The following is a 27,196-nucleotide window of genomic DNA, read 5'->3' on the forward strand; positions in this document are numbered from 1 at the left end:
AATATATTTTCTTTCATTTTTTTTTCTTTTGTTTTATTCTAAGTGGGTTGTGTGTGTTACCTACCTGTAGTAGAGCACTCTTAGTTTAGAAAAGCAGAAAGTTTAAAGTCTTGATTCAATTAATTGTGATCCAATTAAAACAAATCCACATTAGTCCAAATTATAATAACTGTAATAATACAAGCCAATCCATAAAGAATAACTGCCTAAATAAGGGAACCAATGGACTGCATCGAAACTTGTGTTTGGCAAGCTAAAGCTAAAAGCTAACCAGAAAGGAAGCAGTTTGAGCTGCTTCATCCATGCTCCAACACACCTGATTCAAATCAAATGGCTTGTAATCAAGTTGTTGACCCATCAACCTGATTCAAGTGTACTATAGCAGGAAACATCCAAAACCTTCAGGACAGCAGGTTTGGAGGATCGGCTTTAAACACCCCTGCTCTATCGTAACATGATCAATGTAAATAATTTCAGTAGATTGGCTTTACGTCTCCTTACTGAGCAAATTACAGCACAGTGCCTGCGACAGACTCCAATCCATCAAACTTAATTTTGTCAATATACACAGCTTAGTTTGGGAATTATGCCAGTGTGAACTAAATCTACAATAAACCCATGAGGCACAGCACTGTAATGATCCGTGAGTTGAGTTCTCAAGGAAAAGCTGAAGGACCGGGTCAACCTTGTCAATCATGAAGTTCATCAAAAGCAGCCAGAGTCCCTGCATGGCTTTGTCAGGTGTCTGTGAATGGGTAAGGGCGAAAGGTTGAGCTTTTAATTAGGTGAGCCGGCAAGAAAAACTGCCAAAAAGAACTGAAAAGGTTAGGGAAGGCCAGGTTCTGGTGGTAGATGAAGGGAGGTCACGGAAACTAGACAGGAGAGCCGTGTGCAATCTTGAGTACTCATTATATTCTGACGGGGGTTAGTGGCAGATAACTGTGGAAAGCCACAGTCTGCAGAATGAAATGCACACGCAGGAGCTGCAAAGACTCAATTTCCTTTTTAGACATTACGATTAGCATTTGGTAAATATAATCTGTGAGAAAAGATTATATGCATACAAAGTAAACATGTCTTAAAGAATGCTGATGTGTTTTTAAAGCCCTAATTAACTTGATTCATCATTCAGACTGAGTTTAACCACACACAAGATACCCTACATACACTGGACAGTAAAGGGCTGGCAGCCGATGAACTGTTTTATCATGTAGTGCAGGAAATGAACATGACTATGTACCCAGGGTGCTTAGTTGTGGTTTGAAGGAGTAGGAGGGGGGGATCAAAGAAATTGTTTATTTTTTTTAATGATTGGGGAAAACTGAGGCAATTCTAATAACTGGAAAAGGGGTAAAAAAAAAAGGTAGGAAATACCCTTTCCTCATGAACAGAACTGCAAGTGGTAAAAATACTGTGCACACTACTCTGGATTTAGGTTTCATTGTCTCAATTGTACATGACCCTCAGTACATAATTTATAAGATGAGATGAAAACAGCTACTAAATGCAGCTTTTGTTGAGCTTGATTGACAGGAAGTGGTGGGGTGGAACAGCCTTCAATTTGGAATGATGTTATTTCTTCCAAAAGTGGTTTTGTTGTACAAAATGAATTTACTACTTCTACCAAGTACTCTACTCATTCTACGGGCCGGGCACTTCCAAATATGATGTGACTGCTTGAGTTCTTTCTGGTCTTAGAATTTCTTTATTTTTTTAAGTTTCACTTTGTGTTTTTCTCTTTTCCAAACAAGTCACAGTCATGGAAAACGGACAGAAAATCTACTTCCATTTCTAAGGTTTAATAGATCAAAGGGCCCGTACAGTAGCATACAGTAGGTGAAATATGGCTACCTGGCTGGATAACTCAGTTAGCATGGCATCCGTCCATCTCACATGCTGGAGACCAGAGTTTGAATCTCGAGTCCCACGGGGAAGAATATTAACACCTTCCAGCTGGTACCTTAGGCAACACCCTTGATGCTACAGCTCAAGTAAGATGTAACCAGATTTAAGTCGCTTTGGAGAATAGTGTCTGCTACATAGAAAAGAAAAGACCTGTAGAAATATGGAAGAACTAACGAGCAATACAGAAGTTGGATTGAACTGTAATCTAAAAGCTGCTTTATTTTACTTTTGGTTGTTTTTTTTTTCATTTTATTCAATTTTATTACTTTTTTAGCACATTATTTTATGAAGTCCTTTATGTGTATTTTTTATTATTGCTGCTCTTAGCTGTTTTTATTGTTTCTTAAGGTTACTTAATCTTTGTATTAACTCCAGTGTTTTCCTCATGGGGATCCTCCACGCTGGGGGTTTGCCTGCTCGGTCTGGGGGTGGTTGCCGCAGTGATCGCCCTTGTCTGGGTGGCTGGGGCCCTGCACTGCAGCCTTACGGCTGTGGTGTGGACCCCTGCCTGCCCTGATCTGGGTGGTTGCTATGGCGGCGCCTCTTCTGGTAGATGCTGGTAGACTGGTTCCTGGTGTGGATGGATATTCACACCAGGAACCATATTACTTTCAGTATTTTATATCTACATGCCGTTTAGAGACAGAAATTGTCTGTGTGTGTGCATGCATATGTGTGTGTGAGACTATGTGTGAAAGAGACTATAATGAGTGGGTTTTTTAAATTGATATGTTATTCATTTTGGTGTGTGAAGGCTTGTTTTATTTTAATATGTAAGGATTGCTTTTTTTATGTGAAGCACTTTGTGTTGCCTTCGGCATAAAAAGCACTTTATAAATAAAGTTTGATTTGATTTGACAAGTATGTGGTGCAGTCTATATTTTAGAGTTTTAGACTAAATCCTCTTAAAACGGGACATCTTTCTTTTTTTATTAATTTGTCCTGATGATATCCCAGACAGCAAAGCTAGGCTGAAACATTATCTAAATGTCTTGAGGCAGACTTGTTCAGTGGTTTTCTAATATTGAACATGCTACCTGAGGCCTGGAGAGTCTGAGATGTAGCTCTTTGATGGAGTGAAAGTCAGAATTTCAGTGTTTGACTTTGGGGTGAACTTGCAAGGATGTCCACTACTGGGAAGATTAACAGTTCTCTTGAATGGTTTCCTCTTGCGGATAATATATCGCACTGTAGAATGACACACTCACTGCTCTAATTTAGCAGCTTATGGCTCTAATTTGGTAAAATGTGACTTTGAATTTGTCACTTACAGAAAACACAAGGGAAAAGTGGGCTTGTAGCTGACATGGAGAGGAGAGAGAGAGATATGTTGGGGTGAAAAAAAGGAAAAAGCTGTCTCTTTGGTTGCATTCCCTACTGGCTGCTAATTTAAGCCAGTAGTCACAGACTGACACCCCTTTTAATGCAATCAGTTTAATTTAAGATGTCGTACTTATTATGACTTGAAGGGACACCAGAGCAGAGAAATTTACTGCAGGTGGATGTAAAGCAAAAACAGAGCAATCAGCAGTTTAACATCACAGTTAATGATGTGAGTTCATCCCCGATGAACATGTATGCATCACAGCCTGCATCTTCGTCTCAGTACAAAAAAACACACGGAAAATTTAAATAATAAAATCTACCTGGATGTAGTGCGACCAGAGTGTTGCCAGGGAAACAAGACATTGCCGACAGCTGCCCGGTAGCTGTAGACGCCCAAAAGTCCAAGTGCCAGAGCCACCTTAGAGACCCACGAGCATCGTCTCTGAACCAGGAGGTAGATAAGAACCAAGCAGAAAGCAGACAGCAGGGAGAGTATCATCTTGTGTTCAGAGCTGAAAAAAAGAAAAACAGATATAATGAAGTGAGATGCAAAAACATCCTGCAGTCTAGTATTATTTATCTTTATTCCAGACACATCCATATCCATACCAGCAAGAAAAACACTTGACACTTGTTTCAGAGCTTCCAAAAGCAGGAGGAATTCCTTATATCACTTAATGGTGAAATTCTAACACATTCATTTACACATAAAATGCCTCAGTACAACGTGAAAGGTAGGAACATTATTTGATACAAATGTGGCTTTCACTTATCCATCTTGGAAGTGAAAGTAATACTCCGAATGCATCATGAAACCCCACCTCAAAAAAAAAAAAAAATAAATAAATAAAAAAAGCACTAGTCTCTATGGTGAGAGAGAATTGTATTTCAGTTCTTCTGTATGTATCTGTATGACATAAGTAGAATTGACAATAACGTCTTTAACCTTTAAGAAAAAAGAAGAAGAAAAAAAAAAAGAAACTCCACCTTAAGCTTTTCCATTTTAGCCTTGCTAAAACTGCACCACAAATGGGCTTAATAGACAGGAATACAGTTCTAAAAAGGGCTATTTTAACATAATCTGCATACATATAAAACTTACATTCCAGCATATAAATCACTAACACCATCACAAGCCGTAAAACCAACAAATAAAAGAAAATGTTAAAAGACGTTCAATTAAGGAATGATAAAAATTATATAAATGTCTATTAGAAACATTAAAAGCTTCCTCATCAGGTGGATCCTTTGTTGTCGCCTCTAGCGCCTGGTACACACATAACAATTTTTTAATCTTGTGAGATTTTTTATCTGGTCGAGACCTCACACATGAAGATAAAATATCAGTTTTGATCATACTGTGTGTGGTGTGCTCCGAAAATGTAATCACTGAATAACACACACGACAATGCTGTCCCGCAACTCATCTACAATTTAGTCCTCCGAGCCGTACAAACGTCGAAACGTAGAAGAACCATAGCAACAACCGGCAAAAATCGTTGAAGAACCATAGCAACAACCGGCAAAAACGAAGAAGAAGAAACATAGGCTGTGTCCGAATGTCCTCCCTACTCCCTAACCCCTCGTTCACTACATAGGGCTGCACTACATTGCACACTACATAGTGATTCATTCTCTTAGCAATTCGAACACAAAGCTGCCTAATTTTTCCTCGCCGCAAACAACGTGACTACCGCCATCACCACGGCAACCACAACCCACGTCAAGATGTCATTCCAAATCCAATCCAAAGTTGTGTGTAAATATTTTTATTTCTTATGTTGTATTTTCTTTGTTTGCTTTTTCGCCTCCTTGCGCCATGTTGAGCTTCTGCCCGCAATGCATTGTGGTCTCTACCCGTCCAGTGACCATTGATGCTCACTACTTTTCAAGATGCATTGTGGGTAATTTTGAGTGCCCTACTTTTTTCTCTCTGGACATTCGGACACTTCGACAAAATGGCGTGACCCCTATATAGGGCACTATGTAGGGAGTAGGGTGCACATTCGGACACAGCCATAGCAAAAACCGGCAAAAAACAAAGAAGAAGAAACATAGCAACAACCGGAAAACACAACACACAGCATCGAAGGGGATATATAGGGCGAGGGAATGATGGTCTTGGGGATATTGTTAACAGAAAAAGCTAGAACTGAAAAAAATAACAGACTGGAGACGGCGTGAACACAGACTTTATTTACTTCCTTGTTCCCCAGCCAGCTCGCTCTCTGATTGGTTACATTCTGTACTACGTTACCACCCACGCAGTCACAATGCACGAGTTGTCGGCGTTCCTCAAAAATCGGCACTGAAATATTAAACATGTTCAATGTTCCCAATTGTCGGCTACGACCCACTTTCGGAGCGGATCATCGGGACAAATTGGCTCGTAACACATCACAGACCAAATGATGACTGAACTGGGAAATCTCACGAAGATTGAGAGTTTGCCGTCTGAGGTCGGGAAAAGGCAAAATCTGGAGAAAAACACGCCAAAAGTCGTTACGTGTGTATCAAGCCTTAGCAATTACCTCTGTGTTTTTATCAAACCTGAGATTGGAGTCAAATAATGTTCCCAAGACCGGCTGTGCGATATGGCCTATAACTGATATCCTAATATTTTTTTTTCCTTATCCCGATACATGATATACATCTCGATGTTTAGAAATCTCCTCCAAAACACTGTAAATTGTGAATTCAACATTATCAGCAAAAAGGACACCAGTAGGATTTAAGCAAACTCTGCTAAATTTAACTTCAGTGATTTTTCTCTTTCAACAGACTTAATAAAAACCAGTTTTCCCCCAACCATTATTTTAGGGGGGGCAAACCAAACCCCTGACATCAACCCCCGCCACCCCCAAAAGATAAATTTTATTTTATTTTATATAATTACTCAATCTTTTATATTTTTTTCATTGAATTATTTTATAATCAAAATGATCTTATTTAGTTTTTTTCTATTTTTCATCAGATGACAACAGGCGTAATCTAGAACAGGTTTATATTTTGTCCTTTTATTATAAAAACTAAACAGCCTGATCTTTTTTTTTATCCAATTCTCATGTTGACATTTAATTATGTCACGTCGTGTCTCTACATGCAGCGTGCACACCCTAATGAGTCAGACAGGCCACGTTAGATGTCGCATCAACCACCTGTAAATCAGACAGAAATGTCTGCTTCAATAATATCTGCTCTAATTCAGTAACAAAGTAGCAGCATGAGTTTTTCCTTTTCCAGTGTACTAAGAACTTCATGTCCATCGGGAAACACATACAGCTGAACAATCAGTCTCCTCATCATTTCAAATTACTGCTTAAAATGGACGAATTTAACTCCTATCTCTTAACGCTCGTAAGCTGCGGCCAGCTAGCTAGCTAGTTGCATACTCCTTGTGTCCATGCTTTTTCATGTCTCTCCTGAAACAGCATCCTGTGAACTTCACTTCGATCAGCAGACAGAGGCTACCAAGAAAATTCCACGTTCATGCTTAAAACACTGCCGTAATAGTTTAAACTCGATGTTTGCAATATAGACATTTTATATATCCTACGTAAAACATCTTGGGATACATCGAGTGTACTCGATATATTGCTGGCATCTGGGTCAGGGCGTTTTTTTCCTAAAATCGATTATCAACTCTTTAGTTTTTGTTACGTTAAGGTCCAGGTAATTATCACACCACTTCCCAAATGCTGATGAGGCGCAGCCATGACTCGACTGAGCCCCCTGGAAGAGGGACAGGAGGGTATAGACAAGAGAATCTGACAAGGTGGCTGCCTTCTTGGAGAGACCTGCAGCCATCTGTGTACATGATAAAGAGCAGAAGAGAACAGGGAACCAGTACTGGAGGTGATGATTTTGGACATGTGACCATTGCTGACCTGCTAATAACATCCGGGGGATATAATGTTTGCATCTCCAATAACCCCGTCCCTCTTTCCTGTCCTCTCTACCCCAACTGGTCAGGGCAGATGGTTGCCCTCCCTGAGCCGGGTTCTGCCAGAGAATTTTCCTTCCTTACTGTCGCCCTGTGCTTGTTCGGGATACGGGGGTGGATCAAAGTCAAGATTCAATGCAACCTGTCTCTTTTCTTAACTAGGCTATTATTTATTATGAACTGGCTCAAACTGATTTTGTCTGTAAAGTACCCTGAGATGACGCTGTGAAGTGGAGCTATACAAATAAAGATGAGCTATATTGAATTATTGTTATTAATAACCTCAACTTCTTTCTAAAATTCATATACATTATTCTGCTGAAGCTTTTTGGCTGCAGTTTGCCCTGATAGCCTGCCCATTTCTTTTCATGAACCATAGAGCATACTTAAATTGAGCATTTGAATATTTTTATGCTCCCATACTGGACCATATCTAGGTTTCCCAAAGCGACCAGTTTTAAGCCTCCCTGGCCTTAGTAATATGAAGACTTTCTTCTAAACATCCAAACTCCAGTTCATTCATATTTAACGCATTAGTGTAAACTGTTCATTTATTGAAGCCTCAACATCGGAAGATCAAAAATTAATTCAGTTTATTTCCGTTTAGCTGATCAAAGGAGAACACTTAAATATCGAAGTGGATTTTTGGTGAGATGAAACGCTGTCAGTCATATCCTGCAGCATCACTTTAAATTTTAAAACACAGATTCATTGGATTTAAAGGTGTGCAGAGTGAAATTATGCCACACTGAGCACAGGCAGGAAATAATAAGACCTCAAAGGACATGTCGCAGCTGAGTAGAAGCTGTGTGTTAACCATTATCTGGATCAGACAGCAGTGGAAGGTTGGTACTTTGAGACAAGAGGAGGCATAGTACTACCTGGATCTCATTATCAAAGCAACAGACAGTATGGGAAGGAAGAAAGGGCAACACTGGGTCGAGAAAAGGTCAGAACCCACGTCTCTACTCCACAATGTGATGCATGTTCAAGAACAGAGTATAATCCCCCGTCCTGTGCTGTTGTCTGAATATTAATGCCTGTGGAAGTCACTGCTTCACAGAGAAATCAGTTTTCCTACAGTCTGAGTAATCAGTTGTTTGCGTCTTGAAACTTCTGTCAGCTGCTCTGCCAGAAAAGCATGCAAAATGTTTCTGTGTCAACAGATAAGACATATGTTTTCTGATAAATCCAAACCAATCCAAAATCATTACAACTCATCCAGTGCATTTCACTCCAGTTTGGTTATGTCTGCAGCACCGTGCCGTTTCCTGTGTTTTATGGTAGGCCTGAGCGAATTTAAAGAAAAATGTAATGTTATATTCCAGCTTCAGTTCCGTGTTAATGTGGAACTATATTTTTTAATCAGATGGAGGATTAACATATGAGATGACATCAAAATATGAACTTCAAGATGCAACTTGTGCCTAAAACACTGAAGTTTCCTCTAGACCAGGTTTTTACTTTGTCCTCGTTATTAAAACTAAAAACTCTGATGTTATTTACCTTATTTCTCTCTACATGGTTTCTATACTGCACACAGCAAAGTTTCACTCCGATGCCACACACTTACGTGTGTAGGCGCGCACACACCAACCAGCAGAGAACGCGTGCCGGACGGAATTAAATTTAAATTTTCCCAGGATGGTGAAGACGGAAAACATCCATCACAGAGATGCAGCTAAACAAGCTGAATCTACTGTGACTGTAGGAAGTTCTGAGTCGTATTTCAGCTTAAAATGGATGTAACATGCCTTGTTTGTTTTACTTATGTCAACAAGTTATCTGAGGTCTGAACTTTAAAGATGCATTACGTAACTTTCTGACTTAAAACTCCATGTTCCGGACTCGTTTGATGGCGCAGTGGCATCTATTATATACATCCCGAGGCTGAGAAACCACACTTCACAACTTTTTCTTCCGGGACGCTGCGTGACGATGCAGCCGAGTTTCACAAGCAGATATAAACACAGCAGCTGCTTTGAATGCGCACCGTGGCTGATTCAGCAAAGAAAAGCAAGACATCAGAGGAAAAGAAAGAGAGTCATAAGACAAGAGTCAAGATAGGACTGTCTTTCACTGGCTGGTGAGATCTTACACTACAGGTAGGATACACGATGGATGCTGAATTAGGCGTCAAAAGGAGGGCGCCACTGAGAAAGCTGAATATTTAAAATGACTCAGTAAAAGCGTCTTTGTTCACTTCTTCAGGCCATTTCAGAAGCTCGACTGTTTTCTGTCTCAGTGCAGCATCATGTAATGTGAAAATTGTTGCTCTCCTTTCAGATTTGGTAATTGCAACGCAATAAATTTTGATTTTGATTTAAAAACGATTAATCGCTCTGCCCTATTTTACGGCTATTTTCCCTGGAGCACAGAAATGAACCAGATACACTGATCTGACTACAAAGATGCCTGTTTCATCACTGTGGGGCAGAAACTCTGGAGTTAGCAGCCAGAGCAAAAAAAAAAAAAAAAAAACAGGTCTTACTTTTGCTGTTTTGTGGTGAAAAGTTTGATTCCAGCTCTAAAAACTCATATGACTCTGCCTTTGTTTAAAATGAACCATGAAGGTCCTGCTAGTTTCCATGAAGATGAAGGAGGTTTTATAGTGAAAGATTCACTCTTCCTATCATAGACTATCTTGGGGTTCACTTCTTTCTGGATCCATGGAGGTAAGTGTGGGGGCTATCCCTGGATCCTCCTGACTCTGACCATTGATAGAGGTGTCCATCATCATCATCATCATCGGCCGATGGCTTCCTGAGATTTTTACTTGCATAACACCTCTAATACAACACCTGGAAACTGCTTAGGTTCACTTTTTAGCTTCTACTTTTGCACAGTTCCTCGTCAGACTTTACCCATTCCTACATGAACTGGGCTGCTGTCCTCTGGTTTTCACTGAATGAAATGTGGTTTGGAAATGGAGATAACCATTTACATTTTCTACTGTGTTCCAGGTGAATTTATTCAGAGACAGTAACACATATCTTGATTCTGACACTTGTGTAGTAATGTCACACGTCTCAGCTTTCTGTAGAGACCAAGATTATACATGCAGCCATTGTAGTGAAGATATACTTCATTTATTTTGGGTGTAATTTCAGACAGGAAGCAGAAAAAATAGGCCTCATCATGAAGATCTTAAACAATAACTGAGGCCGACTTACTGTTATTGACTTCTACCACATTTTCTTCTTTCTTGCCTCTCACCGTTAACTCTGGCTGTGCTAAAATTAAGTTCTAGTTATGTCCCGTAACATTCATTCCCACCATATCCACATCAAAAAGGGCACTTTAACTGTATAAAAACACACTTTTATTACAACCCCTGAGGTTAAATGTGCAATGTTTATCTTTGAGTAATAAGAGAAATTAGAGTTGAATCAGCACTCTCAAAGGAGCCTCTGCATATAATTTAACATTAAACACATTTTAATTGAACTCTTTAAGTTAAACATTGTGCATCCTTATCTTTTGTTTTGCCCAATGGAAAACTGAAGCAGCAGACACATCACTCCATCTTTTTACCATTTAAAGAACCTATAGGATAAGCAGGATCATAAAGTGTAAGCTGAAGATTCTTACATTCACATTTTGTGTGTTAACAATGGATTAAATGGATTTTATAGTTTCTTTCAGCTTTACGACCCACAACATTTTAGTCAACTCTTACTGCCATCATCACTGTCATTCAAAAAAGCTCTGATGAAGCCTCTACATACTCGGCACCAAGCGCAAGATTAAATTAACAACCAGTTAATGAACACAGCTGAGCCTTTAGCAGCTAAAAAGTCAGATATCTCCCTCAGGAGTTGTTAGAAACTCTAACTGAGTCACAGAAGGAATGAAGGGTGACCTAAATACAGTTAAAAAATGACCAGAAACACGACCAACGAAGCAGGCAGCAGTTTGCAAACACAGTCCCCGTTTCAGCTTGATAATGTAATAGTATGTCAGTGCTGACATTTACAGCTTGATAGACTCCCCTTACACGTACAAAAACATAATAAATAAAGCAAACAAATAAATAAAGGACAATTAAATCATTGTAGGTTTCAATAAATTCTTTTCATTTTCTTATTTGACATATAATTATGTGTCTGCAGGGTGATTGCTGCAGGAGCTAAGGGGCAGATTTACTATTGCTTCCTGCCTGAGGCAAACTTTGTTTTAACAGTAAATTATTGTTGATATTTACAAACAAGGTGCAGTGGAATATTAGCAGCTGAAAGGCATGGACGCAGTGATCTTTGCACCTGGCTCTGTGACATATGTATATATAGGGGAGTAAAATTCAGTAACAGCAGTATTTAGACACTCAGCTACTCGCCAACCTTTTCAGTACATGATTAACTGCCGTTTGTTACCACCAGGAAAAAAATGCATTTCTTAACTTTTGTGCCTGGCACGGCTGTGAGGAGAGACAAGCTGGATAACACTGTTAGCAGCAGGGCTCCACACTAACTATCTGCACTGGCGCAACTGACTTTTAAATTTGGGTGCCCCAACAAAAAAGGTGAAGCCAAACTTTTCCTATTAGCAGAACATTTTAGAGATTTCCTTTTGATCAGCAACTAAACTTCTAAGTTATTTAACCCAACTGATGCAGTGAGTAGCTTCTCATTTCTTAGACAACCATGTGGGAAGACACTTTCTGTAATCATTGAAAAGATCAAATCATTGGCATCAAGAAGAGAAAACATCTAAGGAGATGCTGAAACTACTGAAACGGTGTTAAAAACTGTCCAACACATTACTGGAAACTGGGAGGATAGTGGAGGACCATCGACCACCAGGAAGAAATGTGTGAAAAAAAATCCTGAAAGATGATGATCGGTGGTCACACGCTGGAAGAAAAACAGCAGTAGAACTCAGGACTGTGTTTAATAGTGAAAGTAAGAATATTTACACATGAACTGTGAAGGGAACTCAAAGGATTGGGACTGAACAGCTCTGTTGCCACAAAAAACCCTAATCAGTGATGCTAACTGGAAAAAAGTCTTTAGCTTGTTAGGGAGCATAAAGACTAGATTCTGGAGCCATGGAAGAAGGTCACATGGTCTGATGAGTCCAGAGTTACCCTGTGCCAGAGTGATGGAGCAATAGGGTAAGAAGAGAGGCAGATGAAATGATGCAGCCATCATATGCCTAGTGCTACTGTACAAGCCTGTGGGGGCAGTCTATGATCTGGGGTTGCTGCAGCCGGTCAAGTCTAGGTACAGGTCTAGGTTCAATAACATTGTGTGTCCAAAGAATGAGGTCAGCTGACTACCTGATACTGAATGAGCAGGTTATTCCATCTTGCCTGATGTCACGGCCATATTCCAAGATGACAATGTCAGGATTCATGGGGCTCAGGCCGTGAAAGAGTGGTTCAGGGAACAGGAGACATCATTTTCACACATGGATTGGCCTCCACAGAGTCCAGACCTGAACCCCATTTAGAGTCTTTGGGATGTGCTGGAGAAGGCTTTGCACAGTTGTTGGACTCTCCCATCATCAATACAAGATCTTGGAGAAAAACTTAATGCAACACTGGACGAAAATACAAAATGAAACTAAGTCCCTAGCTTCACTGAACGCAGTGAAATTAAACATTTCAAACTCTGCTGTTTCTGAAAAATTACTTCACTGGATTTACATTTAATCTTTTTCCTGAGAATTATCTACTTGGACTTGAATTAATTTAAAAGTTTATTCTAATATTTTCTTCGTATCACTTATTTGATTAGATTTTAATATACTGTTTTATTGCTCTTATGTTTGTGTAAAGCACTCTGGTTGATTGTCTTGTTTTTAAAGTGCTATATAAATAAAGTGAGGCTGAAATTCGTGAAAGGAGGCTCCTCTTTGGCGATATTATATGCCACAATTATGGCTGTTCTAACAGCCAGTTTCTTTTTTTTTAATACAAGGCAGCCTCTTGTATCAGTAGTTTTGTTGACAACGATTGATATTTGTTTCCAGGATCTTCTCCAGGGCAGCCTCCAGGTGCAGCTCAAACACTCGGGCTGAGTTTGATGGAGGCTGCTCTGGTTTTCTCCTCATTTATCAGCCAGTATATTTCTAAGTCTGTTGCTTCACCAGAAACAGATTGCAGCTTTCTATTTTTTTCTGGGGCGGCGTAGTGTTCAATTTTTTAATTTCTTGGTGAACTTCAGTGTTTCTGTCGGCCTCTTAGCCACTGCTGAACTTCTGGAGGAGACTTGAGCCCCGTAAGTTCAGGTGTCGTTACACAGACGGGGGGCTGCAGAGGCCAAAATTCATTAAACTTTTAAGCTGGTGGAGATACCACATCACACCCATATGTGAGCAAATTCCACAACATTTCATGTTTTACAATTTTATTCCAGTGTCATTGCCAAACTTCGTGATCTGGTCCATGTTTTCCACATCATGGGAATCATATGATGTGTGAATAGTTACCTCAGACTCATAACAGCTGTCAGGAATCAGGAACATGAGGATCTGTCTTAACATATGCTCATTTCTCTTCATCTTGAAATGACATCCGACTCGTCTGTGTTGTTTTTCATCATTCTGGATGTCTAATGCGCAACAGTCACATTTACAAACCAACACACAACACGGTGTTCTACTGCAGGTCAGAGCCAATCAGAGACGAGGACCCACCCCTTCTCTGCCTTTAACTCTTGACCAAAATGGTCACCCTCTAGAGCCCTGAGTAGCGTAGTTTCTTTTATTAAATTTACACTAACCAAAAGACGACTTCTTTTTGAAGAATATTAAAAAAGGCTAATTTCCTTCTCCTGCTTGATGGCTAATGTAGACATTAAAATAAGTCTGTTGCCTGTTTGAAGATCAGCACAAAATCTGCAAAACTGGACACGTCTAAACATCATGTTTAATTCATGAACACGCTAATTTTCTCAGTAAATCTGTCACTGAACGCTGATGTGAAAGAAATGTAAATTTAGCTGCAGCTAGCTGGTTACTATGGTGGCAGAGGTGGGGTGTGTGATGAGGCGGTGGGACGTGGTCGCGATACTGTCGTCATGTGAAGGGATTTATTAAAATCAGATTAAACACCAGTCAATGTATTTCTACAAAGTTCTGTTAGTAATAAATTCTGTTTTCTTGTTCTGGTCAGCCTTTATGCTGCTATATCTACATTCATTTTAGATCATTTTAGTCTCATAATCTGACAACTGATGGTGCTCTCTAAAAAATAATGTCTGAATGTTGACTGGGATTAACAGAGTTGAGCTTCTACATGCATTTTTACATAAAAAAAAAAAGACAGGCAGACCAAAAATAGCAGAAAATGTATTATTTAAGGGTTAATGTTTATATTACAGAAAGATTGTTTAGCTAACCTGTTTAGCCAATGCCCGACATCAGGAAGATGAGCCCACTGAACTCCTGTTTGGTTGAGTGAACGCAGCAGCCTGCAGCAGACCAGGGTAAAAGGGGGTGTGGCTAAAGCAAGCCATTTCTCTGAGTAAATATCTGACTTGGGGTTTGGAAAGGCATGGCTGTCTTTTGAAGGGAGGAGATGCTCCTCTTCGTCTCCAGAGCCATTCCGCTCTCTGAAATACTTGCGGCAGACATCCTGGAAGACGGTGAGGCAGAGCGTGTTGAGCAGGAAGTACCACGTCTGATGCTCCTCCTCTACGAAGCTGCTGGCTGCCAAGCTCAGTGTGTGACCAGCGGTGCCCGCCAGCAGCAAAACGTCCAACTCCGACAGCGACCACTCATCCCCGGGGCTCCTTAGTGGAGACTATGGAAGAAAAAAAAACATATAACATGTTAACAGGCCATACAGCTTGCTTTTACATTCATCATATAGCAGATATTTTGGTTGGTTTGGTTGAGTTTGGTTCATCTTTATCTATCTGATCAGCCTCATCTTTAAATGTAATTTCAGTGATTGGTTTCACATTAAAACACTGAACAGAAAAACACTGAGCCAATATACAGCTTGGCATTAAGTCCACAGCAACCCTCATACGTCAGTACCCAGAGCGTAAACAACAATGGGGGTGTACAAGTAAAATTAATTGGTCAAAAAGTAAAAGGAGTATTTTTAATATCACATTTTAACAGCTGAAAAAAATAGTTCTTAAACACGGTCTGTAGCTTTGGTCCCAGACTGCAGACAGTAGGGCCGGTGTAGCTGACACTGGTGAAATGTGCTCTTGCTAGGGTCACGGTGTTGTGTTGTTTCTTTTCTGTGGTTACTACACAAATTCAGCAAGAAGCCCCAGAAATCCGGAAACGTGCAATCACAAACCGACCAATCACAAGTAAGCACTTCAGCTTAACCCCAGGGGTTCGCGTCAAGCTTCTGCGGAGGATACGGCGATGACGCCGTAACTGAACTCATGCAAGTATAAATCCTGCTTAAGGCTCCTTCTGGTTGGAGTTCTCTTTAGAGTTATGACTAATTTAATTTGATGCATTTTGAATCTGCTGGAAGAAGCTACCATAATCCCACAAAGCAGCTGATTTACACCTCACCCACTTGATCGTTGCATGATAACTGCCAGTTAATTGATGAGCTGGATCATCTGCAATGGTTATTCACCCTCACTGACTTGAACATTGTCAGTCTAATCCCATGAACCCTTTAATCCACTATGTATCACATTTGAGACATACTGTTTCTGAGACCTATTACATCACTTTATGGTAAAACCTTTCACTCAAAACCCTGTTGTATACAACATTATACTTATCTTCTGCCACCGATGAAAACCTTCTACACTACAGTACTTGTGACATATCATATGGTAACAAAAGGTACATAAACTAAAATTATTTTTATAAATGTCTTTAATTTTTTTTTTTTACATTTTTAAAACAGACTTGTCAAATTTTACTCCATTTATACCTGCTTCACTCATTCAGCCCAAAAAGATAAAAATGAGTCAATTAACTTCTAATTTTTCCAACTTTATTTTAAAACTGCTGTTGATGAGCAGAAAAGACTTTTCAAAGCATCCAATTATCCATCACAACTACTGCTTTTAAAACGTTGCCACGGTGACCATGAGATGTCATTCATAAATCGTGAGGCACCTGTTATGGATGCCACCATCCCATCTTTTGGCCTGGAGTTTGTCCAGCTTGGTACTTGTATGAAAATGATTTTATTCAATGCAAAGTCAGTTCAAACAGAGTTCAGCCAGCTTCTTAGCTCAGTGATAATATTTCAACCCGCCAAACAACAGGCATGCATCCTAGCTTGTGTTTACCTTGATGACAGAGAGGCTGAGTGGTTACATACACTACCTGCAGGCTACGGCGGTGGGCTTGCTTTGGGACTGAGTTGTTTGAGAATTGATTTTCCTTCAAAATACCAAAAAATACCTGCCAGCAGAAACTTATTTATACAACATGTTGGGTAGTTAAATATTTAAGTCTAGTAGTTACACTCAAAACTCAATGACAAGTGGGAACACATTCAAGACTTTAAAACTGTGGCTGCAAATATTTTTGATTTAACAAAACAGGCTGTTTTGTTTTTTAATGAAAACATTTTCAGTTATAATATTTTTTGCAAAGTTTAAAAGACTTCAAAGTTAAAACCCTCTCAAAAAATACATGTTTATTCCATGCTTTTGTCACAGTTGTTGACTCAGGTTTTTCGATAGTCATTTCATTCGTTCACTCTATGCACAAAACTCTAAATTAGAAATAAGTGGTGTTTTTTTTTTTTTTTTTTGCCGACAACTTTTTACTTTTCAGATGAAACATCATGGCAAACAGAGATGTTTCTCAGCTCTCTGACACTTTCTGATTCCAATTTGTTTTATAAAGCATTTTTCATTCAAAAAGTAGCACAAAGTGCTTTACATAAAATCTATTTTGGCACATTAAAACAATGTTTTGTTTATATATATATAATATTTATATTAGGGCTGGGCACATTATCACAGTTTGTTTTTTTCTCCAAAGTTCTTGCTCACTGGCTCTGAACACAGAGAAACCTCATGCAGAGGCTGCAGTCCAGTCCACTCACTCACACACACACACACACACACACACACACACACTTATACATATATGTATATATACATATATATATATACATATACATATATATATATATATATATATATATATATATACACATATATATATATACATATACATATACATATACATATATATATATACATATATAAATATATATATACATATATGTATATATACACTGAATTGGTTACCAGTTCCAAGATAAGTTTTAAACTTCTGCTTCAACTCCATAAATCACCTCCCGGGTCAGGACCACATTATATTCCTGTCATGCCTTCGGTGTATGAAACATTAATGTTCTGTGTCTCAGGTCTGCTGACTGCTCCAGCCTGCAGAGTCAAGAGAGTTACAGCTAAGAGAAATCCTGTCACCTAACCCACTGTACAAGATAAACTGTGTTTTCTTTATTTCAACAAACCAGATTTATCAGTGAGCTTCACGGCTTCTCATCAGATTTTTTTTCCTCTTTTTTGAATCCAGTGTAAAACAAAGCTAATCAGCTTCTGGGTCCTTCCTTTTAACAATCAAACAGATATGAGTGGTCTAGTATTGATTACCTCATCAAACGCTGAACCTCAGGCTCTTCTCTTGACCTGAAAAGGTTAAAGGCAAAAATATTCCACAAGGAGTTTCAGGACCTTGTCCCGGGTAGCATTAATCAGCCAACAAGAACGAAAGCCTAACAAAGCGAAGCCATCTGCGTATCACCACCGAGCTCAATGAAATGTCATAAAATTGACCATTTTGCATCAAATTATTGGATGTGTCATTTTTGCCAGTTAAAATCTAATCTTTATCATGTTAGTGCAATAAAAAGGACGCATCATTGGTGATGCTGTGAAAAAAAACACAAAACAATGTGAGTATATGATTTATCAGTCCATAGGCGGAGCGCTGAACCTGCCTTTCCATCAAGCAGCAGTGAAACAGCATTTCTGACTCAATCATCTGTAATATCACCTGCCAGCTTTCTTATTCCAGCTATAACTATTTCACGGTAAAAAAAAAAAAAAAAGAAAAGAAAGAAATCTAGTTAAACTCCTGTATTACTTCAGAGAACTTACAAAGATTAGGAGTCTCATTTAAATCATTGGTTAGGGGCTTATTTCTGCTTATTATTACTAGTATCTTTAATTTTTACTGTTTTCTTCTTGTTCCACGTTTCTTGTATTTCTAGACATAAACTCCCAAACTCACTTCAGGGATATGAGATTAGATTTAACTGTATTTCTAATCCCATTTTTTGGTTGATGCAGCGATTTATTAAGTTTGTTTAATTTTCAAGTGGTTGCTTGTTGTCAAAGACACAATTATTGAAGTCTGTCACCTCCTTAAAACAGTTTCAGCAGTTTGCTGTTGGATTTCACCAACCTTCTTCTTCTTCTCTAAGAAAAATAAAATGTGTGATGTTTAACAGAAACTTACAACAATTTAACTACCATCACAAAGTCTTCTCACTGTTGATGGTTTAGAAATTCAGTTTGTTAACACCTACAAATACCTGTTTGTCTGGCTTGACTGTTCCTTCTTTAAGGAAGAACGATGTTAAAGTACAACTGATGAGAATCTGATTATATTCTTAACAAAGTCAAGGAAATCAGGAAGGACTTGCACATTTCTTGGCTGTTTGAACAGAAGTGGAAAAGTTTAATGTAAATGCGAAGAACACGGAGCTTTACTTCATGTAGACTTTCTCTGTCTGTGTGCGACACTGAGGGGGGGCAGTGGCTGATGCTGTTGGTTCGCTGATGGGGGTGTGTTCGCATCGTGAGGAACCCTGGCCAATCAGAGATCAGAGAACAAATGACATGCTGTCATATCATGGTTCAGGAAACACTGGATTTTATCCCAACAACAAAAACACAGTAAATTTTGGTGACCAGTCGTCAAACTGACACTAAATTGTACATGTCCATGCTGCCATCCAGCTGAACCTGACACAACGGGTGTTATGACGTTTGTTATGCTAGTTAATGCTAACGAACTCTCAGAAAGTGGAGCCTCTGACGAGCTTTCGTCATCGTGACAGAGGTGTTGGCTGACCAGCAGAGGTGCCAACAGAGCTGAAGGAATTTAAAGACCAGGATCTCTGGGATGATGGTGTTCAAGGCAAAGCTTAAGTCAATGAAAAGCAACCTGACATAGTTCTGGTGTTCCAGGTGGCTCAAAGCAGGCTGGGTTGCTATGGTGATGGCATCAGATTAGTAAATAGTAATAGATTTTTGATTAGTGATCAGTAGCTACCAGAAAGTATTCAGGAAACACATTAAAATATTTTGCTTGTGAAGATAAGCTGTGGTTGTAAATCTAATGGAAAAAAAAAACATGGCATGATATGAAGCAGTCATTCTGTGCTGTCCTGTAGCAGCAGTGGGAGCAAATCTATGCACTGCTTTTAAAGTAATCAATAAGAGCTAAATATTGATTCCGACATTAACGGCGAGTTAATGTATGAAAGCTAAAGGACGTTCCTCTAAGAATAACTTTAAAACTGTTTCAGGTAAAAATGGATCTGAGTGTGCAGCAGGATTCAGGACTAAATGGATCAAATAACAGCTTTTACAGCTGGGAAAGAATTACAGCCCAGAGTCAATAAATATTAACTTTTATGAACGCTGAAATACTGATGCATTTTCTGCAAGTGAACTTTAAAAAGTTCAGTAATCTAATCCACATTTTGTGGCTGGAGAAGTCGTCAAACTGGAACAAGCATTATGACTCCTTTGTGAAGCTTTTACCATCATATAAAAACTAAAAATTTTCTTTATAAATTTACACATAAATCTTGTACAATCACTGGTCACTTTAATAGGTACATCTGTTCAATGTTTAACTGTTTTTGACAAACTTTACTTTTTTCCTTCCTGTCCGACAGACACCCAAAATTATCTTCACAACTACAAGGCCTGTATGTTTAAGCTTGGTTTCTAAAGGAAGCTGAGTCATGTGAGATCACTACAGACGCGTCAGAATCAAGATATGTGTTACTGTGTCAGAGTAAATTCACCTGAAACAGAGTAGAAAATGTAAATGGTTATCTAGAAGACAACCATATAACCTCCAGTGAAAACCAGAGGACAGCAGCCCAGTTCTTCTAGAAATGAGTAAAGTCTGATGAGGAACTGTACAAAAGTAGAAGCTAAAAACTGAACCTGAGCACTTTTCTAGGTATTTAATAGAGATGTTACACAAGTCAATATCTCAGGAAGCCATTGGCCGATGATGATGCTGATGGACACCTCTGTCAATGCTCAGAGTCAGGAGGATCCAGGGGTAGCCCCCACATTTACCTCCATGAAAGAAGTGAAGCCCAAGATAGTCTGTGATAGGAAGAGTGATCCTTCACTATAAACCTCCTTCATTGCCATGGAAACCAGCAGGACCTTCATGATCTACCAGTAAAAGTCAGACATAATTTCTGGTTCTGGCTGCTGCCCCTAAAGTTTCTGTCTCACAGTGATGAGACAGACATATTTGTGATCAGCAGAGTCTCTGCTTTCATTCTTTGTGTGAAGAAATTAGCAGAAGCTCTAAAGTGGACAGAGCTGTTCTCATGATTTTCCCACATCCCCATGTAAGTGCTTGGGGTTTGAACTGTTTGGTTTGGATGCCAGCGCTTGGTAGAGTCTTGTAGCTGAGTTTCTCCCCATCATTGTGGTATGCTACTTGTTAGGATTGCTGCTTCCTGGTCTGTGCAGAGATCGTCTGTGCTGCATGCATCTCATGCTGCCCCCTCCCCCGTTATGGAGGCTCTTGTCAACAAGAGGTTAAAAAACATTTAGTCATGAGAACATGGTGAAGACGACTTGCTGAAGATCAAACTGAGCATCAGGATGAGGAAGAAACTGCTGATCTACTGGGATTTTCACACACAACCATCTCTAGGGTTTACAGAGATGGTCTGAAGAAGAGGAAATATCCAGCGAGCAGCAGTTGTTTGGACCAGAATGTCTGGTTGGTGTCAGAGGTCAGAGGAGAATGGACAGACTGATTGGAGATGATAGAAAGACAACAGGAAGTCAAATAAGCACTGGTTCCTACCAAGATATGAAGAATAGCATCAAGTGTGTTGCAGATTTTTCAATGAGATCTCACCAAACTGTGTAAGCTTGTGACAAAAGGGCATGATATGTCTACTTTTAGGAAAAACCAATAAGTTCTAAATAAATCAATGAATAGTCTTAATGTAAAAATAAAACTATATTCAGCTCCAAAGTCTCACTTTAATATTGATGTAAATTGAATGTTAGCCACAACAATTATTATTATCACCCACAATTAACAATTTTTTTTCCTCTGGACAGTAAAACTTATTTATATTCTTGTGTTTTTATTGCACGTGTGTTGAAGCTGGAGGTTTTTCTAGTTTCTGTCCATCTGTTACGAATCACCATATCATGTGGTTTGGAGGAACTTTTATCATTGACATCTAAAGTTTTCTCTCAGGTACCAGAGATACTAATACAGTCCAGTTTTGTCAGAATCGGCTGCAGTTCAGTTCTTTGTGATGCTTGTTGGTCTGCTTCCCTTTGCCTGCGTGAGTCCGACCACAGACCGTTTTACCATCCTCATTTTGTTCTATACATTTCCCAAAGATCTGCAGCTGGATGATGAGGTGACTTTCTCTTTGAATGGTATCTACCAACTCAACCATAACTCCTTTTACACGTATATATGTGTGATGCTAAACTCAACAGCCTGAGTCACAGAAGCATCCACAGTCTGAATATTTCCTGCAGATTCTGCCGTGTACAGATCTGGGATTTCTTTTCTTACCCAGCCTAATGTCTTCTCACTTTTCTGCCATGTAGGCAGTTTTTCCAAGTTTCCAGGAGGGAAATGAGATGTAACCTTTACAGCAAATGTATAATGAGCAAATCGAGGCAGCAGGAAAAGAAGAATTACTTTTTAGACCATTAAAAAAGACACACTGCCTTTTCATTTCAATTTGTTGTGGCGGTATAATTCGATATCGCTGCTGTATGGGAAACATAAAATAAATCATGAAGTAAAGTTGAGCTACCAAACTATCCGTCAAATGCTTTGTCTCAGCAGTTTATTCAGATGAAGTTTACACACCTCTAACATGCTTTGTCAGGGAGTTTTTGGCCCTGTCTACAGGTACTTGGGTATCTTGACATAAGCAGATTTTTTTCTGCGTTTGCACCTTTCGTTCACATACTGTATAAAAGCATTTTTGGGGCAATTAAAGGGAACTTTAGAGATTTTCAGATAATTTGGCTGTGCCATTTATGTGTGGACAAGGTAAGTAGCATTTTTGCAGGGGCGGATCTAGAATATTTTTTTAAAAGGGGCTCAGACCAGGAAAAGGGTGGCACAAGTGATTTGATTTTAATCCTAAATACAATGACAGAAGGTTTAGCTTGATCAGCTGTGTCTCCACAATGGACGTGTGAGAGGTTTAAAAAAAACAAAAACAAAAAAAAAACAGATTTTTGTCTAATTTTCAGGTGGTTGAAGTCCATTGTAGAAAAATTATTGTTAGACTTCTGACTAAATTTATTACAAAGCAGAGAGAGAATAATTTGTAGGAGAGCATCTCATAGATCCCTGGAAAATCTCAGGAGGCTGTGAAGAGCAAAGACAAAAGAAAGAAGTTTTCTACACCATGTTGTGACCTCAAGGACCTGGAACCCTTACACTGCCTGGTACGAGATAGATAAGACAGTCCCCTTCTCCTCTCCACTCCTCTCCCATGACAATCTGTCTTATCTGGCAGATGTCCTGTCTTCATACAACCCAGTGTCTCCGACTAGAACCACACTGTTCCCAGTCCAGGGTCAGACTCCCAAGCACATCACTTGTACCCAGTAAAAACAAGATAATGCATTAAAAAGGATAAAAATGGAAAATGAATTTAATGGAAAATGTGTAATAAGGATTAACAAAGTGAATGAATGAATTGAATAATAAAAGAGAACAATGAATAATAAAGAAAATTCTTTTTTTGAGGCTTTAGGGCTCATTCACACCAGCCTTTTTAATTCAAATCCTACTCCGTGTGCTTGGGGTGACCAGTTCGTTTGGGGAGGTGAAGATGTGCAAACAAACTCTGAATCAGATCAAAGAAGCGCTCTGAAGCGTTCTGGTTTGAGTGGAGAAATGTCTCCTGGTCCGGTAGAAATATGATCAAGCAAAGGCCGTTAGGATCTGATGCAGCTCCATGTTTTGTTCTGATGTGGTGGAAACAGAAGTTGTTTAACCAATAGATGAGCCAGTTTTCTTCTTTATTGTTTGGCTCACCTTCTCCTTCAGTAATTCTTGATGTGGCGCTCCCTCTGGCGGGAAGTGGAATACGTTATTTAAAAGGTCGGATTCATTTGAGTAGTGCAGCTTCAGCACAAACTTGGCCCGAAAGATTGTTGTACCCATCCCCAACTGCACCAAGTAAATGGAAGAGATGCCCCTGATGTAAATGACTCTATACTTATTACCTTATCGTATTCCTGTGTGATACCGAGGAATAATTAAGGCATAATTAGGCTGGTTCTTTACAATCACTGATTAAAAGCACAACGAGGTGTTTGATGAATATAAATGTTGTCCACATCCTCTTATTGACCAAGAAGCATTCAGTGATTTTTTGTCACAGATTCTAGGAAATCTCCCTCACAGCACAGAAGCAATCAAGTCACTTAAAGTGTATTAGTAAAGACTTTTGTTACTTAGCTTAATCACAAGGTGGAAGAAGACTAGCAAAGAGCAGCCAGACCTCAGAGCTGCTGTTGATTAAATGGGTTTCTCCTGCTGCAGATCATAAAAAGCTAAACACACTAATATTACACACATTTCTTTCACTGGAAGAAACATCTCTTATGACCTGTGTTTGGGTGGTTTGATTGATCTTACTCACCTTCCAGTGGATCTTTGGTCCGAGGGGGAGTCTACGTGTTGCTATGGAGATCAGAATACAAAACATGGCCGAGGAGAAGGCAACAGCAGCAAACACGAGACCCCAGGAGAGGCTGCAGAAGTAACAGGAGCTCTCTGCAGATGTGCACACCAAGACGTGCACTGAGGCCAGAAGCAGGCACAAGAGGTAGAAAGGCAGGGAGAGCAGGGAGGAGAGGATGGGGAGGTCCACGGCTGCTGCAGCGCTCAGCGCTTCGGGCATCGCCAGCAGTAACACTAACAGGAGCTGGAAGGCCCAGAGAGACGGAGAGAAAAAGCTTTTAAGTTTGACCAGCTATCTGTGCAGCTTTTTACAGCCGCATGAACTCAATACTTTATTTGGTTTATTTAGATATTTAATATTTTAAAACTCAAAGATGCGATTAACCCATAAAGCTCCATCTTTGGACCGTCTGTTTTTTTCCCTATAAAATCTCAACCCAAAGCTCAACCCTTTTAATCCCAGTCACCATGATGTTTCCAGCCTCAGCTGTCAGATTATGAGGCTAAAATGATGTAAAATAGCAGCATAAAGGCCAACCGAAACAAGAAAACAGAATTTATTACTAACAGAACTTTGTAGAAATAACACACAGATCAACAGTGACCAAACCTTTTCTCATCTCATCGTTCTCTCAAGTCTTTCAGGAGAAAAAATATTGTTATTGAAACAAACACACAACAGAAACTATTTCCATGTTTCCACTTTTTCCTCATTTCCAGTTATTCCTGCTACTATTTACCTGCTATCCTCACTAAACCAACTCCAGCTCAGCTGCTTTGTGGCGCCACCGTGCATCAGAAACGTCTTCTTGGCTTTATTCCAGCCATAGAGGAGCATTATTTTTCTTCTTTTCACACACACATAGAACTTTCTGCTCACTGGTTGATCTTTGGCTGCTCCTGATTGGACGTTACCATCAATCTAAGCTCTCTGATTGGTGGAAAGTCTGACTTCATCATAATTTCAAGGCCAGAATAGAGGTCTGTTAGCAACATAGTAGTGTTTATGATTTTTCTTTATTATAAAATGTGATAAATAATGATAGATCACTCATTTGGATTTACCATATAAAGTTTCTGAATAAACACTACATTTTGCATCTGGATTGTAAACCATATCCTGGACGGGATATAAATGCCGTAGATCACCTAAAGGATAAGCTATCGATAACAATTTAGCCCACTGAGTTACACACTACCGGCACCGGTCAGTAATTGTTGCCATCAAATCAAACTGTGTGACAACTTAACTAACAGCAACACTTCATATAAAAATAAAAGAAAAGAAATTTTCTGTGTCAAAATGCTTCTTAGTCAGTTTAGTGACGCAAGGCTGCCTGAACAGTAAAGTAAATGCCTGAAACTCACCTGAAACACAAACACCATGCCTGCGATCATCGAGTACATGTCATATCTGCCCAGCTGCTTGCTAAGAGTGGAGCTCATAGCAGCCAGAGCCTCCAAATATTGCTTCAGGACCTTTTTGCCCATGTTGGTCAGCACTTCAGAGGTGTTTCCTTCCAGGTAGCGCTTCATCCAGTTCCCATGAGCCTTTTCTGCCACTCGAAACTGCTCAAAACCTTCCACTGGATGATAAGGAAACAGAGAAGAGTAGTTACTTTGATATATTTCAGAAACTGCTGATCTACTGTAATTTTTTACACATAACCATCTCTAGGGTTTACAGATAATGGTCTGAAAAACAGAAAATATGCAGTGAGCAACAGTTATATGGACCAGAATGTCTTGTTGATGTCAGAGGCTGACCATGTCCATCCCTTCATGACCACAGTGGAGCATCTTCTGATGCTACTTCCAGCAGGATAATGCACCATGTCACAAAGCTCAGATCATCTCCACCTGCTTTCTTGAACATGACGATGAGTTCACTGGACTCCAACGGCCTCCACAGTGACCAGATCTCAGTCCAGTAGAGCAGCTTTATTATGTCAATATGGAAATCCAGAATGAGTGATCCATCCATGATAACAGCATTGTTTATCACATTTTCATAATACAAATTTCTCTATTACTACTATGTTGCTAAAAGACCTATATTTTAATCGAGTAATTATGACACTTCCTGTCAAACTTTCGACCAATCAGATAAGGAAATTGACAGTAATGTCCAATCAGGAGCAGCTACAGACCAACAACTGAGCAGAAAATTTTATTTGTGTCTGAAAAGAACAAAAATTGATTCATTTATTTTCCATCATTTTAGCCTCATAATCTGACAACTGTGGCTGTCCTGAAAAAATAAAGTCAGGATGTTGACTGGGATTTAAAGGGTTAAGCTCCCACATGTGTCTTTAAATAGAAGAAAAAGAAAAACAGGCAGATAAAAAATAGCACAAACTGTCTTGGAGTTTTACAGGTTAATGAGGGTTGCAAAGCACTGAGAGGAAGTTAGTTTTTGTACATGTTGTACAACTAACCAACACACACAGGTGCAGAAGTGGAATGTTTTATTCTACAGACATTTAGCAGACACTTTTCTCCAAAGTGACTTACATCTGAAGGTGGTTAGGTAACAGAAAAAGGGTCTTGCCTAAGGACCCAACTGGAAGGTGTTAATATTTATCCCCTGTAGGATTTGAACTCAGGCCTCTTGCCAACTGAGCCATCCAACCAAACGCAGCCCTTTCCAAAACATCTGAACTTGTTCCATGCAAAATGTCTGCTGCAAAGTCAGCTGTGACATATAGAAAGGTTGTAACCAAGGTTTGGTGCTAAGCCAAGGAACCAGTTGCAGAACTATTAGAAACTCAGAAACTACTGAGAAAAGTTTAGAGTGCCTCGTCTCATTTCAGAAAAGCCTCTGCAGACTTCTGAGAAAAAACACACTGTCACTTTTAATTGCTTGTTTCCCCGGAGAAGAGACTTCAGTAATCCCATTTATGATTTCATCCATCATTCTGAAACACGCTATTTTATTTTCCCATCTCTTGTGTCAGTAATATTCCTGAAAAGAAAAAAGATTTACTCCTTTGTACAATTTGTCTGGGTGCTAAGACAAGTTATGACTCATTCACATGTTAAAAAGAGATGAAATGATGTCCCCTCGCATTTCACTGTAATGTATTACATTTTAGTTGA

The 27,196-nt window shown here is 39.4% G+C and overlaps 1 protein-coding gene across 1 annotated transcript in view; it reads right to left on the bottom strand.

Moving 5' to 3' along the window:
- The window catches only part of pigg (phosphatidylinositol glycan anchor biosynthesis class G), an 87,203-nt gene that overhangs the window by 22,371 nt on the left and 37,636 nt on the right, over positions 1-27,196 (bottom strand). Inside the window, exons 7-10 of the mRNA XM_041990277.1 lie at positions 25,466-25,683; positions 24,057-24,341; positions 14,518-14,921; positions 3,552-3,743 (exon numbers count right to left, since the gene is read on the bottom strand). Coding sequence (XP_041846211.1) covers positions 3,552-3,743; positions 14,518-14,921; positions 24,057-24,341; positions 25,466-25,683 — 1,099 coding nt within the window. The remainder of the gene's footprint in view (positions 1-3,551; positions 3,744-14,517; positions 14,922-24,056; positions 24,342-25,465; positions 25,684-27,196) is intronic.

This window comes from Melanotaenia boesemani, chromosome 7, assembly GCF_017639745.1.
Source record: "Melanotaenia boesemani isolate fMelBoe1 chromosome 7, fMelBoe1.pri, whole genome shotgun sequence".
In the NCBI taxonomy this organism is placed as follows: domain Eukaryota; kingdom Metazoa; phylum Chordata; class Actinopteri; order Atheriniformes; family Melanotaeniidae; genus Melanotaenia; species Melanotaenia boesemani.